We start from the raw sequence: 19,679 nt of genomic DNA on the forward strand, positions 1-19,679 counted from the left end.
GTGACAAACTTATTGTAATATTACCTTGTTAAAACAATAGCTAGAGCAATTAGTACACGGGGTTTTGGATTTTCTCCCACAATGTTCTATTATAAAAGTTTTGTTATATACAAATATAACACAGTTCATTCTAATTGGGGTCCGAAGACCCATACAATGATCTCTATGTAGATTCTTTGTTGGCTAAATGTGTGTCCCTAGACCTAGGCAGCCAAGGGAAGAATACCACAGAGCTCCGGGCAAGCTAAGTGGTTGAGTTAGGATCTCCCAGTGCTCCAGGCAAGCAAAGAGAGGGGTTATTGATCCCGCAGAGCTCCAGGCAAGCTAGGTGGTCGTGTTTTAGGATCTCCCAGTACTCCAGGCAAGCAAGGGGAATGGTTAAGGTTCCACAGAGCTTTAGGCAAGCCTGGGTGGCAAGGAACCTCAGAGATCCAGGCAAGCTAAGAGACCAGTCGAAACTGATGTCGATAGAGGTACTGCAGCGCGTTTTATACCCTCTTCATGGACAGTGGCGGCGCTACTGTTCTTCGATTACGTGTCCTGCCTGTCGTCTGCCTGCTCGTAGCAGTAGTTGTAAAGGAGCACGTGCAGAATATAACAATATTGATAGTTCTAATTATTGGACTAGATTATTAGAACTAAATAATTCAAATGCAGTTGCGAACGATAAATCTTTGAACTGTGGAAATGTGAAATCAATAAGCAAACTGGCTAGTAATATGGTCAAACTACTGGAAGAAGCAGTGATCTTAAAAGTGAAATAAAAATTTTGAGGACTGAAAACAAAATCATACGTAATCAGCTATCATCGAAAACTAAACAATAAACTCTTAAGCCGAGGTTGTAAAGGAGAAGGCAAGCACAACTGACAACAGCAGCCGTAAATATTCACCAATATCAAAGTTTCAAACCGTGATTATCAGTGCGTCTAAGGGCTTTAAAAAATAAAATAAAAAAAAAAAAACTATTGTAAGTGAAAGCAGTAGGGGTCAATCGCATTACAATGTACAGAACACGGCTAAGTCTAGAATGGTACAAGAATGCAAATCAAATACCGCACTTAAAGTTATTAAAAGATAAGCAGCAAGCATTGATTGTGACGAGATTCGACCCCAAAGTAACCTGTTATGAAACAGTGGATTTAATTTTTTAAAAACCAAGTGGTATAACTACCATGAAATGTGTTTAAAAATTTAAAATCAGGTATGACACATACTGTTCACTTTATTTAAATTTTAGAGGTAAACAATGAAAACATGTGGCCTGAAGGGTACTTGTTTTAAGAGAAATTTTATAGGAAATTGGATGGGAGAAATATTGTTTGGTGCTTGATTTGGTAAACAATGAAAATAACAGAACAAATATAAATGATACGTAATCTATAACGTTGAGAGGAGGTGATCATACAGCTAAAAAAATGAATAACACGAATATCAACTTTGAGGCCAAACAGTATGGAAATTTGTCTGCATTTTATCAAAATGTTCGGGAACTTAATACAAAAATATCAAACCTTTTATAACAAAAATTTTAGGAATGATCCAAAAAATGCATCAAAAGATTGCGACCTTGGCCAATGATTAGTATTTTGATCAGGGGCCACAAAATTTTTGAACGGCATCTAAATCGAGTTTTCATATCTTGTACGGAATAAACACATCATACTGAGTAAATTGTTAGTTTTGGTTTGGCTACAATATACGTAGTTCTCAAAATATGGAGCGTGCAAAAACCATACCTCAGAATCATACCATAAAAATGCAAATTATTTTAAAAATCATGAATGGTGTAGTCATTCTAGTCATTATGTAACTAGTTCGATTTCATTGGGCAGCTTTAAAAAAATTCAATACTTTCAAAAAATTCTAATTTTCATAAAAATTGAAAACATTTAGTTCTCTTGCGGGGAATGAAGATGAAGTACAAAAATTATGAAAAAAAAATCACGAATGTTATACTAGTCAATACACAATTTTCGACATCTAGTGCTGTTTAATTGGACAACTTTTGATTTTTTTTTCGATCCACTCTAATATACAGCTTGTTTAATTTAATTTTCACACCAAATAATTTAGAAACCGTATGCGTAAAGTTAATAATTTCTAATGATAAACCAACCGTATTATTTTCTTAGTAGAAAGATAACACTAGCAGTAAATTAATTGGCTAAGTGGCAAAGCCGAAACAGAAATGTGTCTGTACTCTGTAACGTGAATAAAGCTAAATGAAAAGTTAAGAATATACGAAATTTTATAAGGCTTTTTTTTTTTTTTTTTTTTTTTGTACATACATTTTGAATTAATTACAAAATATATTGCATTTAGGGACTTAGACCAAATATTTTCGAAGCTTAGCATATAAGTTGACCGATATGATTTCACTGCTCTAAAATTTGATACTTTATAATTATGCAATTTGGCTGTTTTACAATTATATTTTTGCTTCTTATCTTCCATTATCGAAATAACAGAACAGAAACGGGATTTCACTTACTTTCACTTCAAATTAATTTATTTCGGAATTTGATTTGAATCAATGTACTCTGGAATCAAATACTCACTATTTCCAGAATCTGAACTAACGTTGCCATCAAATGACAAGGATAGTCTTTCATCCTCGGATATGGAAGCACTAGTTGACGGTAGCACAGGCGGTAGTACTGGCTCGGGGATTATTACAGCAGATCCAGCCACGGATTTCTCCTTCTTCGATAAGGCAACATTGTCTAAAAGAAACTAAAGGAAAAGGATACATTAACTATAAAACTAAACAGTGTGTCCATCTATGTAATGTAACCGGTCAAATCTAAACTTTTTATTCACATTGTACCTTACTTTCAAATTTAATATCGTCTGTCAAGAAGAAAGTGAACAAACAATAAAAAAGATTTCTACACATAATTACATGTTTATATTAATCATTGTAGAATATTAAGAATTATTATAAAATACCGTCTGTGAATTCGTTTTGTGTGCTAAAGACAGCTTAACTTACATAATGAGCTTCTCATAATATAAAGCTTGCATTGACAGATTTCCACCATGTGACCGATTCCGATTTGTACATGGTACCCGGATTTATGGGTCTGGCTCTTGAGCGCGTCGCTCTACGTTATAACCACGGCCACTTTGGATAACAATCTCAGCAAAAGTAAAAAAGTATAAAACCTTATAGCGCTGCCGGGATGGCATTGTGTGTAACTAGATTTCATATCAGACGTTGTCTCCATGTCGCTCCGAGACTGGAACTACCGTATTTTACGGACTATAAGACGTACCTTCATTTTTAACATTTTTTGAAAATAACATTTTTATCATTTTTATTATTAAATTGTAAAGCCAGGCTAAAAAAATCTTAGTTTATAAAACCAAGCTGATCTTTAAAGTCCTTGAAAATCATCATCTGAACTTTCTCCTTCTTCCTTTTCGTCGTCATCGTTGTCCTCTTCATATATAAGATGGTCTTCACTGCCATCGAGAGCGTTACTTATGCCGCACTTCTTGAAAGATTATTAATTTTGGAGCATAAGACGCACCTGAATTTTGGAGGCAATTTTTCGAGGGAAAAAAAGTGAGCTTTATAGTCCGTAAAATACGGTATACCTTGGCTTAAAAATCCAAACATCACCATCAATGACTTAATCTGTAAACATCTTACAAAGTTCGAAAGAGTGTAGAAATGAAATGAAATGAAATCTTTATGCTTAACGTTCCACGGTTATGCCGGTTAGGCTAAAGGAGACGGTGATAATGAGAAATGAGTGAAAATGCTGGAATGAAGAACGTGGAGAACCCCGAGAAAACCCACGAGCACGGTGTTTGTCCACCACAAAGTCCACAAGGCGCGAGCTGGGATCGAACCAGGGACCCCAAGCACCGAAGGTGAACGCTCTACCACTGAGCCACAGCGCCCCCCGAAAGAGTGTAGAGTTATATCAGAAAGCAACCATCTCTGTGGACTCTGACTAAGTTATCTAAAGAGATTTGTGTTGAGATTGTGCCTCACGTAATCAGGTTATAGAACAACTCACGTAATCAGGTTATAGAACAATCACATCAACTGGAAATTATCAGGTGTGTGCTTAACTGAGATTTATCAGTTGCCATGCATGTTACATCACATGAACACTTTACAGACACCTAAACAACAGATAAATAAAATCATTAAATCAATCACAAACTGAAGCTTGTACCTCTGAGAGTTCATTCTGCAGTGAGACAAAGTAAGTCAATCACACATATGTATCTCTCCTTCTTTTGAATTCCAATAGTGTCCTTCTAATTTGAACGATATACTATTATTATTATTCGCTGAAATATTGTACTTTTTTGTTTATTTCCTTTATTCAACTTCTGATAAAATATCCCAGGAATCATCCAGTTTCCTTAGGTATCAGCCTTGAACCACCCACGGCACTTCCAATTGTGCATAAAGAGGATCCATGACCAAAAATAATGGACACTCCTCTTTACCCGACTTCAGTCTGATATTTTGCTCTTGAGTTATAGCTACTATTGCCTTTTTTTTAGCGCGAAAGGAAGCATTTCTACATCTAGATTGGTCTACACTTTCTGTCTTATCTTGATGTTAGGAATCACCTCCCACACATTTGTTGTGTAATTTTAAAACACAACAAACATATATATATATAGGGTGTATGAAAAGTCTGGGGCCACAGAAAAACTATTATGAGTAAAGATACGAAAAAATAGGCAGAAAAGGAAATTGTCCAGAACAGGAGTTTTCAATCTAAAGTGGAGAGATTTTTCCAATCGTGCCATCTGTCTGAGTTCCACATTAGTAAAGGGCCCTATAATATAAAAGCAACGTTTGCCTGTTCAGCAGGTTCTGTCCCCTTTGACCCTCACCATACCAATCCAACATTGTTGGGAAACAGACTCGAAGTGTTCTAGGCTCCCTCACAACAATGACAACGTTTCTCGTCTCATTTTGTGTGCCCTCACGTTCCGTTCGAACAGTCTGATGAACTGGATACGTTGCATTTTCATTTAATATAGGGCGCCTTACAAGTGTGAAGCTCAAACGGACAGCGCGATTGGAAAAATTCTATCACTCTAGATTGAAAAGTAACTATTATTTCCAATAGCTTTCCTCTCTTTCCATTTCTTCGTATTTTTATTCATAATGGAGTTGGCCCATGGTACTGAATTTTTGATGCACCCTATATATATACACAAGTGTTCTGAAAATGGCGCCCAGGGTCCACAGAGAACTATTCTACAAGTCATAATAAAGCAATATATATATCTTTCGGATCCTTGTCTGAAGACACGAACTACACTATGTGGCAACGTTGCAAATAAAGAACCATAGAGTAGATCTATCAATGTATCAAATAATTGCATCGATTACTTCCAGATGGCAGCTGAAGTCAATATAGATTGATACTACTATCACTTATTAGTGTAGCAAGCGATTTAACTGCTTGATGCATTTGTAGAGTGATGCTAATTTTTTCAAGTTGATCTACGACGTTACCACAGTGGGAAATTTTGATTCCCCATAGCGGCTGAAGGAGGCCCCGGAGAGCAAACCATCATGTAATATTTTCGCTTTATTTTGGCCTGTAGAATAGAGAGCTCTGTGGTCCATGGGCGCCATTTTTAGAACACCCGATATATATATAAATGAAAGTCACTATATATATATGTGACTTCGCACGGTTTGAACCACCTGACCTATCTCTAATAAGTAAAAATAAAAATGACTACCTTTATGACAATAACTCTTGAACCACCCGACAGATCTCGATCACATTTTCAACACAAATGAGGTTCGGGCCTAGGATGGTTTTTCTATCATTTCATTTTGGCGGTGTAACTTAGGGGACGAAGACGGGAAGATATATAAAAATACATAAAAATGAAAGTGACTACCTTTATGACTTAATAACTCTTGAACCAAGTGACTACTTTTATGACTTAATTCTTGAACCAAGTGACTACCTTTATGACTTAATAACTCTTGAACCACACGACCGATCTCGATCAAATTTCAAAACACAGATGAGGTTCGCGCCTGGGATGTTTTTTATCATTTCACTTTGTCGGTGCAAATTAGGGGAGAGGGAGAAGAGACATTTAAAAATGATCGAAAATGACCGATATTAATGTCGAATCTATAGTTTTCGGGGTCGCTGAGATGAACAGTAACACTTCTGGTGCCGTTTAAATCCAAATTCACTAATTTATGTTTAAAATGAAACTATTTTCCCCTGCGAAGAACCGATATTCTGCTAGTGTAATATATAGAATAAATAATATACAATAAATTATTCTATATTATTTATATATAGAATAAAATAGAATAATTTTTTTTTATAACAATGGGTAGATATACATGTTTAAGGGATTTAAACTTTGTCATAACAATAACTATATATTTGCCTTATTTTCATTTATGTTCGATAGTGTCTGAAGAAGGATATGTTACATATCCGAAACCGTTACATATTATAATTTAAAATACAGTGGGTTTTAAGCCTTGGTCAGTATTTCTTTTCTTAAAATAATCAATCCAAAGCCATGAACCGTCTTGCTACATATATATATATATACACGCACATCTATCACTCTTGACGTAACAGACTTAGAAAACATTTCATTGTGCATCTACAAATTTTGTCGTCGAATATCTCTAAAAATAAGCTCACACATATCTCTTTTAACACATATGTTTTTTGCTACAAGCGACCACACATGAATAATTAATGGTATTTTTGAAGTAGCTTCTGAGAAAGGGATTATGATTTAATATCGCAAAATTAAGATTAGAATACTACTCATCTAATTATATTCCTAGAAGCTGCAAAAAGCTTTCCAATATTTTGAATATGCCAGAGAATATCCTTTGTAGAGAATCAGAGACCGAAGAAGACAAAGGATACTCACTACTATATCCGTACTATCGGAAAGCTTTTTCTTGCTTGTTGGAATATAATTAAGATTAGTATTATTCTAATCTTGAAATACGTATTCCATACGTTCTATCAGTCATTATTGTGAAGTTACTTAAACGATAAGACTATCCATGGTTTTCGACTGATTATTTTAACTTAAACGAGCCCTAAAAGATGTATCTTTTTAACACACACACACATTACGATCCACCAGAAATACACAAAATCCTTTAATCAGGATTCCAATACAAATTTTAACTGATTTGCTCACTATTCGGACTACTATAATAAACTTTTTAAATTTTAGATTATTTTGTACGACAAAATATACAAATTATAAACGACAAGGATTCAAAGTAAAGCTTACAATGTCGTACTTTTGATACACCCTATCTATCTATCTATCTATCTATATAATATCATTAATTTCATAAATCTAAGCATTATGAGCATAAGAAAGAAATGAACTGTGTTCAACTAATTAGAACCAAAATTTCATTTGAAGTTGTGTAATGAAGAAACAAAAAAGAAAAATATACACAAAAGAATACACAAAATTAAATTAAATAAGAGGAATAAAATACAAACTGGGAGCCAGAAACTTAAGAAGAAGGCACTAAATAATATGAAACGGAACAAGCAGTTAGAAGTCTGACTCCTAAACATCCCACTACAAAGGCGTAACATATATATTCCACTTTCTAGTATTCACAATTCTATCAATCTCATTTATAACTTTAAACGCACTTACTTTCTTTGATAAAAATGAAATGAAATCTTTAAGTTTTACGTCCCATGATTATGCCGGGTATGCTAAAGGAGATGGTGATGATGAAAAATGAATGAAATGGCGGAATGAAGAAAGTGGGAGGAAACGATAAAAAAACAGAAAACCCACGCATACGGTGTTTGTCCACCACATAGTTCACTTGGCGCGAGCTGGGATCGAACTAAGGACACCATGCACAAGAGGTGAACGCTCTACTACTGAGCCACCGCGGCACCTGCATTCGCTATCCTATTTTCTCTGTCGGAGAAGCCCTTAGCATCTCTTCAGAGCTACATCTACAATTACGCAACGCATCTTCATCGATTTCTGCAGCGTTTCAACTCTCTATCGACCTTACAAAGAAAAACACAATGCACCACAGCAGTACATTCCACCATACCTTCCGTTTAAGTATCCTTAAAATCTTTCTCTCAGACTCTTTCACGTCTTCCAGAAACAAATGGAAAGATAGTTACATTACCACCCCACGCACAAGCTTTTACTTTTATCATTTGACTTTTACCCAAGACTAAAGTCTAGCCTCAAGGGAAAACATTTTGCTTCAATCTAGCCTCAAGGAAATACATTTTGCCTCAATTGTAGAAATTAAGTCGAAAACTCACAAAATGACTTCCAGTATTGCTTACTAACAGTGGCTGGAACGAATGCAGAAGCGTACGAATGCCGAAGGAGACTACTTCAAAGATGATGACCGACCAGACAGCAATGCTGTATCAGAGCTTACGAGTCCAGAACTTCTTTTTGTCCCATTTCGTATATACAAAATTAAATAAAATAAACAAAAACTGAGGTCTCACCTCGCTCACCTTATTGGATGCAGCATGTGGATGAACATAAACAGCAGTCCTCAGGCGATGTTTAGGATGGAAACTCAATGGATTTCCTGTGAGGCAAAGAAAAAGAAGTGCCGGCAGCTGGGAAATTGGGGACAACACTTCATGATCAATAAGGCAGTTATTCGATAGATCTAGTTGTTCTAAAAACTCTAGACCTACAAGACCTGCAAATAAATTTACACATTAGAATTAAATATAAATTGTTTGGAGCAAGAAAAGAATAGGAACGTGCGTAACTATAGATCAGAGATACAAGGTTTGTTAAAATTTCATACAAAATTAACTTTTTAGCTCAGCAGAAGTAATATCTTTATGCGTACGTAATATTAGCCCTTCATACCCTAAATTCTATCCTCCTATCCTATCAACATAAAAATAAATAAATAAAATGAAAAAAATGAAATCTTTGAGTTTTACGTCCCACGGTTATGCCGGTTAGGCTAAAGGAGACGGTAATGAATGAAATGGTGGAATGAAGAAAGTGGGAGGAAGCGGGAGAACCCCGAGAAAACCCACGCACACGGTGTTTGTCCACCACAAAGTACACTTGGCGGGGGCTGGGATCGAACCCGGGACCCCAAGCACCAGAGGTGAACGCTCTACCACTGAGCCACCGCGGCCCCCATAAATAAAATGAAGTACAATACAAAGTTCCTGCTAGTGTGTATATACTAACTATGCACGAATTCTGGTAAATAAAAACTTAAAAGAAACAAATCTGATAGAAAATATACCGGAAATGTTCCCCCGGTACAAATGTTCGGTATATTTTCTATTTTAATTTTATATTTACCAAACTTTAAGCGTAGTTTTTCAAAACACTTATTACTATTAAAGATGGTTTAGACATATTAGAAGGAAACAAAATAAGATAATACTCAACATTAAACAAGTGGTCCTTTAAGACATACAAACTTCATTACAAAAAAATCAATGAATATATAAATGAATATTTTACACAAAGTTCATTTTTGAAACGCAGGCTCGCACACTCGAGCTCTGGTTGCACTACTAGGATTTTACAATAGACAAACATGTATGCTTATATTTTCTTGGGATATTTCCATCTCCTAATTGTTACTATGAGTAGCGTAATGGGAGAAATGGATAGCGCAGTGTTTAACGTACTGGACCCGGATTCGATTCCCAATTCGTCAACCATTTTCTCTCTTTCATATTTAATTTTATCTTTATGTTGAAATAGCACAATAAACTGACAGTTTTCTTAATGCAAAAAGCATGTACACTTTTGTGCACATTACCGAAAACATTTTCATATTTCTATATTTATTCCGAAGTATTGATAAAAGGAAAACTAGCAGTGGGAAAACACTTTTACTTGCGACAGCCGAAGTTTCTATATGTAAAACTAGGGAGTAAGGTATTATTTATCCTATGAAAGAGAAAAGAGAACACCAGAAAAAGAGATAATTACAAAATTATGCCTGATTTGATTCAAGTTAAACGTCCCTTTTCAGCACAGAGACTATGGAAAACTCGAATTTATAGTTTAAGCTGGAATCCGAACCGCAGTAATGCATTCAATGTTCTCCCACTGGGAAACAAACCTGGAGCCCCGTGCACAAAAGGCGGCTCGATAACTAAGGAGACTTTTGGTTCCTAATACAAACTATCTTGGAAAATCTAGAGATAGACGTAAGCTTTCTATGACAATTATAACACTGAAAAAAACTAATATACAAACCTGAAATGTCCTCTAAGTAATTATTTTTGATGAAAAGCACACGAAGCTTATTTTGAGCACTTCTGTTCAACGGTGGTATGGCATCTAATCTGTTGTAGCTTAAGTTCAGATATTTTAAGTTCGGTAAACACTGAATGCCCTGAGCAGTATGTATTTTATTATGGCTTAGATCTAACACTTCTAACGATGGAACAAAAGTCAAGGATTGATCTAAAGAAACAATTGAATTATAACTAAATATGGCTTCCTTGAGTTCATCCCATGAGCTTGGAATACTCTGATCTCCACCACATGTTCCTAGTAGATCGGACAGCCAGTGCAGGCACTGAAAGCACACGATTGCTTTCAGCTGATTTCGAACATTTTCAAGTCCATTTACGCAACGTATAGGAACTTTACTCAACTCAAGGTATTTTAAATTCTTGAATTTCGTAATGTCGACACTTTCTTCCAGTGTTGATATGGGGTTGCTAATTTTTACATTGCAAACTTTTTGCACAAAATCGTGAAGAAATTGTAAGTTATACAGAAATTCATTACGAGAACTGTTGGTACTCAACACTTGAAAGGACGAGTGTATGTCTTGATCAATCACGAGCTGAAAGGATTCGTTCAAATACTGAAGAAGTTGTACAGACAAGGATAACTTGGCTTTTCCATCAAGTACCTTGTCCCCACTCTCTCTGAGGAGCATAGCAAAGTTCGATACGGCGTTTCGCTCCATTGCTTACATGATATATCATACCTGTAAGAAAAAAGATAGAAACATTATTACAGAAGGAATAGGAACATTTTCTTTCACAATTATTATCTATTTAAAGTAGCAGGCTCTTACGTCTTATGTTCTGCGTATAGAAAATGTCAGTACAAATATCATGTTGTCTTCTATTACTTCACTGCATAGTAGCCAGTGCATAATTCATTATTTATTTATTTTATTTTTTTACAATAACTTAGAAAATCAGTGAAAAAAAATCACTAAGTTGTAATTACGAACAACATGGACAATATTAGTAAGAAATCATTGTTGTGAAAAACTCATTAAAAAAACAGCCCAGTGGGTTTCATTGGGTAAAATTAGATTTTATTGAGCAAAATTGTGTTTTATTAAATTTGTACGTATATTTAAAGCTATATTTCTGCCTGAAATAACATTTAACTATTCACGTTCTATTGTACACACGAAACTATGGAATTTCCTTGTGGGACTGTGGTGACTCAACTTTGGTGCGGGTTCCCGGTTCGCTCCCAAGTAACTTTGTGGTGGACAAACACCGTGTGGACGGGTTTAGTCGAGGTTTTCCCGTCTCCTCCCACTTTTGTCATCCCACAATTATCATCTATCTCGTTATCACCGTCTCCTTTAGCATTGAAGCATAAACATAAGTCATTGAGCTAAACTTATAAATAATAAAAAAGAAAAGGAAATGCCGCACAAGGGAATCCCTGAAGACCCCTGAGCGTCTCATAGGACTCACTTTGTGGCACTGACACTCTCTTATATTTCGATTTCTAGAAGAAAAAAAAAAAAAACAGACAATTTTCTACAGTAACAAAGAGGTGGGTAATTCTATATAATATAATAGGAATACAATCTCCAATACACTGAGGATCAGGGTTGGCAAAAACCATGGTTTTTATTGAAAACCCCCCCAAAAAAAACTTTTTTTTTTGGTTTAAACCAGGTTTATTTGGTTTAAATAATTTGCTCTATATATTCATATCATATATGGACAGAAATAAGTTTGTTTCGCCTTGATGTTATTATGCAACAGCCGGGTTATGCTGGAAGGGGTCACATAAGCTTAAAGCGGAATAAAACCTGCTTCACGAGTTACATCCGAGAGAAATTGTCCTCCATTTGAACTCGGAACCAGCACTAATTGGCCACAAATGCGATACGTCTGCCGACTCACTCACGAAGGAATCCTGATAAAAATACGTTGTACTGATCTTTGCATGCTTCTTAATATAACTGTCAAGAGTCATTTCAGAAGGACAAAAAGATAAACAGTTGCACAAGCGAAACCATTATACAGAATTACATATGGACAATTACAAAGTTCTACGGAATACAGAAGAACTAATTTAGTTCAAGTTAGTTAACAACGACTTTTATTGGTCCAAATTAAATAAATACAACGACTTAATTTGCATATAAGTAAGAAAAGTGAATAAAGATAAGAATTATTTGAGTCCACTTAGGCTCAGACTCATTTATACATAAATAGATACCAAAGATACTTCTCATTTCACTAAATGCCTCTCGTGGGGTCTGTATGACCCCCCCCCCACACACACACAAAGTACGGCATTTCGATGTATTTTATCAATAGTAAACATTGAAACGAAACAATATTTAGAATTTTTCTTTGATTGCAATTACATAACAATAATAACAACTACAAAAAGATCACAAAACAAACATTTATAAACTTTTATAAACAAAAGTTGCTTTTGTAGTATAATCTTTTTGAGTAATGAATGAGGAATTTAGGTCTGAATATAATAAGAATAGTATACGGGAGTGAAACGTGATAACCCACAAATGTGTGTTCATCAAGATTTTACAAACACTTACACTTTTACGAACATTTTTCGTTTTTTGGTTTAAACTAGTTGTTAAAAAAAAAAAAAAAAAAAAAAAAAACAGCTGGTTTAAACCACCTTGGTTTAAACCAGCCAACCCTGCTGAGGATAGAAATTCCTAAAGCCAGCCATCCTGATTGAAGATTCCTTTAATTTACCTCCACACACGCCAGGCAAATAATGGGATAGTACTTCAAGTTCAGGTGCCAAAGAAAAAAAAAAAACGGCTTTACCAAATGACTGTTGTTTGTGTTTTTTTTTTCTTCTTTCTTTGGAAGAACTAAAATGTTGGAAATGGATTCTTCTTAAAATTCTCATTTCCAGTTTCCAATTGGTTTCTTTACAATAGATTTTACGATTAAAGGGTTTTATAACAATAATCGTACTATATGTGACATACTCCACCAGGTACGCAAAAATAATTCGAGAGTATCACGATTGCTGTTAGTGTTACGAAGACAGAGATATTTCTTCAGTAATATTCTTTTCTAAGTGAAGCATTTTTGATTTGCAATTAACTGATTCGTGGAGAAAGATATTTTGTTATTTGTTTGTACTAATACGCAAGTATCTACTACAAAAACAAAAGGATCTTTTCCTTTTATTTTGTTCGTAAACATTTACTGTCTGGAAGGATATCGTTCGTATACATTTAATATCAGGATTCTCGCCAAAACACTTTTTAAATTTTTTTTAAAACTTTTTTTTTTTTTCGATAGGCCGGATTTAGAATGAACGCTCCGTTATAGCTAAAGCGCATTAAAACAATCTAAAAGTACCAGATCAATGCTGCTTTTAATATTCTAGAGGAAGAGGATGGATTACGTTAAAAATACATAATATAACAACAATAAAAATTGTACAAAAATTAATTACAATGACAATATCTACAGAGCTCGCGTTTCCTAGCGATTGACGTGTAAATATATTATTTTGTCGACTTGTAAAATTTTAAGCCGCGAGTCGAATTTGATTCGCAAAATTTCCGCCCAGTAGTTTCATTTGTTGTGAGTTATTTATTACTGGAAAGACGTGATGTGTTATGGAACAAATCTGGTGTACTAATGAGTATCAATATACAATATCAATAAACAAGATCAACAAACGTATCAATAAACAAGAATCAGCCTGGTGTAAACTGGTGAGTTATGGTAAAACAACAGAATGTCGTTGTTCATTTTGCAAGAAGAAGAAGAAGAATGAGTATTCCATGATTTCCTATAAGCAGTAATCTGTGGTAGCAGTCTGAAGTCTGGCGTGGTTTAGCATTTTTGTATTGTATCTTTTTTATTTTTATTTTTTTTTTAATAAAATGCCGAAACGAAGATCAGAGAGTAGTTCTGGACCAAGCAAAAAAAAAAAAAAGAAAAGAAAAAAGAAAAGAAAAGAAAAAAGAAAAAAAAATTAATGAAATTTAGAAATCTGAATTCGTATGATTGACGATAATGTAGGAAATGCCGCGATTGTATTGCTGAGGAATTAGGTATGTATAGGCATTTATACAAAGAATTTTCAACGCGATTCATTGCTTCGCCATGCGAGTTCAGGAATACAAAGGAGGCAAAAGAAGTAGCTAATTATAAAATTTCAGTCACTAATAGAACTGTAGTAAATGAATGGAAATGAACATGTTAAGAAGAGCTCTACAGTGAGTTAAGATCATTTCACTATGTTCATATTACAAAATTACATTTAGATGTTCTTTAGTTGTGTAAGAGTCTCCAGAAAGATGAGATTACTTATCCAGTGCGTCCCACTAGCTTTTGAACCCCCCCCCCCCCAAAAAAAAAACGTTATAATTTTCGAACAAATGTACATAAGAAAATGAAATTCACAATACACGTACTTTGTTTCATGCTAAACACGAGAAAGGGTTAAACAGAAGCGCATACGTCAAAACAAAGACGATAGGTGGCGCCAGGGGAAGTGCTGCTTGGCGTGGTGCGCGTGCGTTAGTGTGACTGGAGTCGCTGCATCGCGAGGATGGTTCTGTACACCGTACAGGAACGCGTGTTCATTGTTAAAAATTATTGGATATCGGGATCGTATCAGACCGTTCAACGTGAATTTTGCCGTGAACTTGGGTGCCGTAAAGGATGTATCGAAATCATCAATACATCATTTGGTGAAGAAGTTCGAAACAACAGGAACATTGCTTACGGGACATGGAGGCGCGCGTCTACGGATGTCCGAGGAGACAGTACAGAATATGCGGCAACGTCTTTTGCAGTCCCCTAAGAAGAGCCTGCGTCGATTATCACAAGAGGTAGGGATGTCAAAGTCAACTGTGCAAAGAGCCGCCAAAAGAGCCAAGCTGTTTCCATATCGCGTTACAGTTGAGGACTACAGATGTGTGAACTCGCAGAATACTCGGGTGTGGGCCGCCGAAAATCCGCATGTGTACCATGAGATTCCACTTCATTCCTTGAAGGCGGGAGTTTGGTGTGCAATTTCCCGACAGCGTATCATTGGACCCATCTTCTTTGAAGATACAGTAAACACACAAGTTTACTTACACATCTTCGGTGAATTTGTGAATCAGCTGGACGATCAAGAACTGCGTTGCGGTTATTTCCAACAAGACGGAGCAACATGCCATACTTCCAACGTGGCCATGGCAGAAATTGAGTCCTTTTTTGGTGACAGGATAATCTCCAAAGGATCGTGGCCGCCAAGATCCCCGGATCTGACACCACCTGATTTCTTTTATGGGGTTTTCTTAAAGGTTGTGTCTACAGAAACAACCCACGATCACTGCAGGAGTTGCGAAACAACATTGAGAATGCGATTCATGAGATCACACCTGAGACTCTACATCGGACTTTTCACAATATGGAACGCCGTGTACAAACATGTCTTGACGTCCAGGGAGGACACTTTCAGCACCTGCTGTGACGGTCATGTATTCAGCATGAAACAAGGTACGTGTATTGTGAATTTCATTTTCCTATGTATATTTGTTCGGAAATTATAACGTTTTTTTCGGGTTCGAAAGCTAGTGGGACGCACTGCATTATATATATACAAATAAAGAGTAAGGAACATCGTCATTGATACTGTAATATGTCGTAATGCCGAAGAACATTCATTTCCAGTATAACATAAACAATTCCGAAGTCTTTTGACATGAGCTCTATTGATAGTGTAAAAATTAATTTTGTTGCTATTGGTCCCATACATGCGACTCATTTCAGGAAGCTACTAGCAACAGTCTCAATTACAAAGTTTTGAAAAGTTACTGTTCCTTGACATATGACATACTGTAGTCAACAATGCTATTTAAGGACAACTAAGCCCACAATAGGTACACCAGTAAAAAGTGAGTTCCATGGTCATGCAACTGTAGCGATACATTGTTAAAGTGAAAAGTCGATTGGATAAGTACAGTAAATAGCTAGATCTTTCGTGGCATATAACTGCATGAAATAGCTACCTCTTTCAATACTTACGTCCCATGAATATGTCGTGTAAGCTAAAAGAGACGACGATGATGAGAATGTAAGAAATGGTGGAATGAAGAAAGGAGGAGGAAACAAGAGTACCCCCAAACTATGCACACGGTGCTCGTCCACCATAAAGCCCACTTAGCGACAGCTGGGATCGAACCGAGGATCCCATGCATTAGAAGTAAGCGCTCTACCACTGAGCCACCACGGTAGCTTATTCGAAACAAGAAAAATGATGTAAAAATCACTTCATCAAGTTGTCCGCATACTCTCAATTTGCGTAGAATATGCATCTTAACGGTGTTGAGCTTACTTGATTAGGCATTACTCGAGCAGACAGTTCTTCCAAATTTTGACACATTTCTTACATTTTCAGGTTAGATCGGAGCTTCCTATTTCTTTTAGCAGAGCATGCACTAAATGACGAGCTCCATTACTACTTGCAGATTGATTTCAAGAGGGCTCAGTATAAAGACAGTGTGGAGATATGGGACGAAAACACAGTGCATAAAAAAAGAACCAATTTGTGATAAATGGCCACCAAAAACACGAATGCTATCTAACCGAGTCAGGGCAAAAAAGCACCAGTGAGGTGATGCGTCCGTAGGGGCAAGGTTCTAGAACACAGGTCCCCCTTCCCACTTAACTGTAATCAAGACAGAAAACAACGTGCCATGCGGGGCTCTAACTCGCCTTCACTCGCTTATGCTCGCTCGGCAATACTATGTGAATTAAAGTTGTCAGTTGTCGAGCGCGGACGTGTTTTCGTGAAGCTCGTAAGTTCAGTGACCTACGCAATGGGAATCTCAACCGAGCAGTGGAGAGCTAGAATTGGCCTGTTTTGTAGTGCTGCGAGAAAACTTCCGATCTCAAACTTTCCGAAAATGAAAGCATCACAGGCGTTCTTATCTTACGGTTTAGTGATTCTCGCACTATTAATCATAGGAGGGGTCGAACCCCACCCCGTCCCCCCGCAATCACAAAAAAGTGGAAAAAGTGAAATTGCCGAGATAAAAGAAATTTTGAACAACCTCGTCACCTCTAATAAGGTACTGGTGAAAGAAGTGAAGCAAATTAGTGCTACAATGAACTCACTAGTGAAAGTGATCTCGAAGTTGTGAATCGAGAACTAAGGTATCTTCAAGATTACGCAAGGTACCTAGAAGATAAACTTGATGATCTTGAGGGTCGATCGCGATGACAGAACTTAGTACATTTGGCATTCCGGAAAAAGATGGTGAAACTTGGGAGGAAACTGAGAAAAAAGTCAGGGACACAATAAATGATCGATTAAAAATCTCATTAAGTGATGATGACTTACAACGTGTGCACCGTACCGGAAGGAAGAGAAATGGCAATGCGCGCCCAATTGTCTGCAAATTCTTCTCGGACAAAAAGAAAGAGACTGTCCTAAGAAACAGGAACAAACTTCGAGGCACAAATATATATATTGAACAAGACTTCTCTTACAGAGTTCGCGAGGTAAGAAATGTGTCAAAATTTGGAAGAACTGTCTGCTCGAGTAATGCCTAATCAAGTAAGCTCAACACCGTTAAGATGCATATTCTACGCAAATTGAGAGTATGCGGACAACTTGATGAAGTGATTTTTACATCATTTTTCTTGTTTCGAATAAGCTACCGTGGTGGCTCAGTGGTAGAGCGCTTACTTCTAATGCATGGGATCCTCGGTTCGATCCCAGCTGTCGCTAAGTGGGCTTTATGGTGGACGAGCACCGTGTGCATAGTTTGGGGGTACTCCTGTTTCCTCCTCCTTTCTTCATTCCACCATTTCTTACATTCTCATCATCGTCGTCTCTTTTAGCTTACACGACATATTCATGGGACGTAAGTATTGAAAGAGGTAGCTATTTCATGCAGTTATATGCCACGAAAGATCTAGCTATTTACTGTACTTATCCAATCGACTTTTCACTTTAACAATGTATCGCTACAGTTGCATGACCATGGAACTCACTTTTTACTGGTGTACCTATTGAGGGCTTAGTCGTCCTTAAATAGCATTGTTGACTACAGTATGTCATATGTCAAGGAACAGTAACTTTTCAAAACTTTGTAATTGAGACTGTTGCTAGTAGCTTCCTGAAATGAGTCGCATGTATGGGACCAATAGCAACAAAATTATCGCTATCTCTACATCGATGGCAAGCGTTATAGTCTGTACGACCTTGAACCAAACACGCGAGAGGCAGCGGTCCCCAGAGAGAGAAGAGAAACACCACCAGAACCCTCAATCCCCGCGGCGAAGGCAGACCTAAATAATGGACAAAAAGAGGAAAAGAAATGTTCAACCTCCATCTCGAATGCAACGGCAGAGAGCGAAAACGCATTTCCACCCCCTCCAGCTCTAAGGTCATCCACCCGTCAAGCGAGTAAACAAGAACTCTATGAACAGAAGGACTATCCCCCTCTCAAAACTCCTCCCCCTTCCCGTACGGAATATCTCGTACGGAAACAATGAAATAACTGTGACAAGGCTCCGGTAGAAGACCAAGAAAGTGTAAGTATAGATAAAGACTCTCTAAAAATATTCTATCAAAATGCTCGTAGCTTACGTGGTCGAACATGTGATTTCTTTTGTGGTGTATTAACTAACAATTACGATCTAATTGCAATCACTGAGACATGGATTAACAAATCTCATTATACAACGAGATACTTTGTATCGGTCGATAATTACTTGTATCTTGGGCAGAAAGTGCTTCTACACAAGCACTATACCTGATATAATGTTACTTAAAAATAACAAAAGAAGAATGTTTTTAATATATGTAAAAAAATATACATTATTGTATAGTTGGTTGCTATGTAGTTGTTTATAGACATACATAATTAACATGTATGATTGCAAGACAGTTTGTGTGAATATACGTTAAAAGAGAATCAACGAATAAATCATCTAACACTTATCATGGACTTGTAATTTCAATAGAAAAGGTGATAATACTAGTGAATATAACTACGGAAGATATTTTAAGGTGTAAACGATTACTCCCACTAAAGATTTACTTATATTATTAGCCGAACCAGGGTTAACGGCTACCTTTGGTGAGTCGTTGTAAAATTTTTGGTTTACCTCACCCGGGATTCTTGTAAATTCATATCCCGAAGTCTAAAGTAAGGGTGAATTTACATCTGTAAGAAGGTTCATGAATACGAACTCAACTATTTTCAGAAGTGGCAGAGTTATCACAAGACAAATTATGATCGGTGAGATAGTAGAAAATGAAACTGTTGACAGTGTTAACAACGAGCAAAATATAGCTCCCATTACTCCCGAAATGTTGACATTAGAAGACAAAATTTTAATGGCATTACAGCGACAAGAACAAAGCCGAAAAGACGATTTAGAAGCCATGAAGCAAAATTTGGCT

The 19,679-nt window shown here is 36.5% G+C and overlaps 1 protein-coding gene across 3 annotated transcripts in view; it reads right to left on the reverse strand.

The window, feature by feature from the left end:
* Positions 1–19,679, reverse strand: part of LOC145678715 (serine/threonine-protein kinase 11-interacting protein) — a 97,744-nt gene that overhangs the window by 68,899 nt on the left and 9,166 nt on the right. For 2 of the 3 annotated variants that reach the window (XM_081749146.1, XM_081749144.1), the window contains exons 2-4: positions 10,251–10,995; positions 8,507–8,709; positions 2,561–2,735 (exon numbers count right to left, since the gene is read on the reverse strand). In XM_081749146.1, the coding sequence (XP_081605272.1) occupies positions 2,561–2,735; positions 8,507–8,709; positions 10,251–10,974 (1,102 nt within the window). In that variant the 5' untranslated portion in view covers positions 10,975–10,995. The remainder of the gene's footprint in view (positions 1–2,560; positions 2,736–8,506; positions 8,710–10,250; positions 10,996–19,679) is intronic. The other variant, XM_081749145.1, reaches the window with a different exon arrangement.

The sequence above is a fragment of the Thermobia domestica genome, chromosome 2, assembly GCF_964235325.1.
Source record: "Thermobia domestica chromosome 2, izTheDome1.hap1.1, whole genome shotgun sequence".
In the NCBI taxonomy this organism is placed as follows: Eukaryota; Metazoa; Arthropoda; class Insecta; order Zygentoma; family Lepismatidae; genus Thermobia; species Thermobia domestica.